The following is a 1,989-nucleotide window of genomic DNA, read 5'->3' on the forward strand; positions in this document are numbered from 1 at the left end:
TGCTGTTAGAAAAAATGGCACCAAAACACTCGCTTGACGCAGGCTTGCCACAAAATTTCAATTTGTAAAAAGCACAGGTTCTATGAAGCACAGTAAAGTAAAGCACAATAAAACAAAGTATGCCTGTACTTCCACAAAAAGGTGATGACTCCGATAAAAGCACAAATATCAACAGAAAAAGTTACAACATAGGTCAGTCAAGCACCACGTAACACATCTTCTTTTGCCCTATCTAGTCGTGTTTGTCCTCGGCAGTGGAATGTACAAGAAGTTCCAGCCACAAGGTAACATCATGGCTAAAGTGGTCAAGTGCATTGGTGTAAGTAATTTTCTATAATTTTCCCTCAATGACTTTTAGTCATCACAGAACCTTCTACCTCCTTTAAATTCTAATTCAATTGCCTTTGACTTTCCTTCCAACATTTTGTTTGCAATCTTAACTATTTTGATAAAGTTTCTTATAAAACTCACCAAGTGGAAAATATAAACAAAGAACACAAACAGAACTTGAAGAGGAAAGAATAAAATGGCTTGAGCTTATAAAATAAGATCATTGGTCAGGGAAAAGCAAATTGAAGAGCCTCTTATCAAATTGGCAAATATCGGCTGATGTTTATAAGGAAGCAGTGTAAAAAACAATGAGGAGGTGCAGTTTTTCAAGAGTCTAAAGTGCATCAAGAATAAAGTGTTAAAACACTTAGGGTCAATGAACCTATCACTAGGAATTAAACCTAAGAAAATATTTTTTTTTAAATGAGCACACAAAATGAACACAGTTCTCATATGATGATTATCATTACAGTATTTATAGCAGCAAAATGTTTTATACACTAAATTCCTAAAAAGAGGAGAATGACATTTAACTTACAATACATATATGGTATAGTATGTAGCCATGAGAAGTCATGAATATGTGGTGATAGGAACATGCAGAATATAGTTTCTGCCATACACCATGCATCTACATGGTATAAAAACTTTGGTTTTATAAATATATAGGTACATTTATAGGCAGTAAAGGTTGAGAATGGCAATCTTTGGAAAATGGAATCAAATAACATTTTTCCCTATATATTTTCCATTTTCTTTAATATGAAATAATAGTATACATTTTATAATGAGGGGAAATGTGTCACTTATTTGTTTGTTTGTTTGTTTGTTTGTTTTAAAATGTGTAGATAATCTTTTCAGTGAAAAGGTGGCCCTAAGATAATTTTAGGAGCCCTGGTGGCACAGTGCATGGTTGTTAACTGAAAAGTTGGCAATTGGAACCAGCCAGCCACTCCACAGGGGCAAGATGTGTTAGTTTGCTTCCATAAAGATTACAGCCTTGGAAACCCTGTGAGCAGTTCTACACTGTCCTACTATGAGTCGGAATTGACTCAACAGCATTGGGTAAGGTAATTTTAGATGACTTTACTTTCTCTCTACCTGGCTTTCAGTGCGTTATACTACACAGGTGTTCCTCACTTTGTGAAATGACTATGTACTGAAAAGTCTTTGTACTCCTCTCCTCCAGAATATTTTCTTCATTTGTAATTATTCCCTTTTCGTCCTGCCCTTTGATTCTAACATCAGATATATTCTCACCAAAAAGTTTTTCCCAAGCTAAGAAGGGATCTGACTGATCATCTATCCAAATCCTTCCTTAATAATTACTTGACAACTCAGTTCAGATTCCAAAAGAACAACTTCCAGCTATTTAGGATCATGAGAACTGCACTCCTAAGATCACCCAGTAGCTCTGAGTTACTGCCTTTTAGTCATACACATGTTCTCACCACCACCATTGCCTGCTCTTGCTGCTAGGTGCAAATGCAGCTTATTTTTCCTAAGGTCCCTTCACTAAACAACACTAACAAAGAATCCCACCCACTGCTGTTAATCTGTTCTGACCTTTTAGGACCTTTAAGAACTGCCCTGAGGAGCTCTGGTAGCACAGTGCCTAAGGCATTTGACTGCTAACCAGAAGGTTGGCAGTTCACACCC

General features: G+C 36.5%; 1 protein-coding gene across 1 annotated transcript in view; it reads left to right on the forward strand.

Annotated features, from left to right (window-relative positions):
• SLC15A1 (solute carrier family 15 member 1) overlaps window positions 1–1,989 on the forward strand; it is a 62,119-nt gene that overhangs the window by 29,058 nt on the left and 31,072 nt on the right. Inside the window, 1 exon segment of the mRNA XM_007948172.1 lies at window positions 237–319. Coding sequence (XP_007946363.1) covers window positions 237–319 — 83 coding nt within the window.

The sequence above is a fragment of the Orycteropus afer genome, unplaced genomic scaffold, assembly GCF_000298275.1.
Source record: "Orycteropus afer afer isolate SDZICR_OR568_19922 unplaced genomic scaffold, OryAfe1.0 scaffold00206, whole genome shotgun sequence".
Lineage (NCBI taxonomy): Eukaryota > Metazoa > Chordata > Mammalia > Tubulidentata > Orycteropodidae > Orycteropus > Orycteropus afer.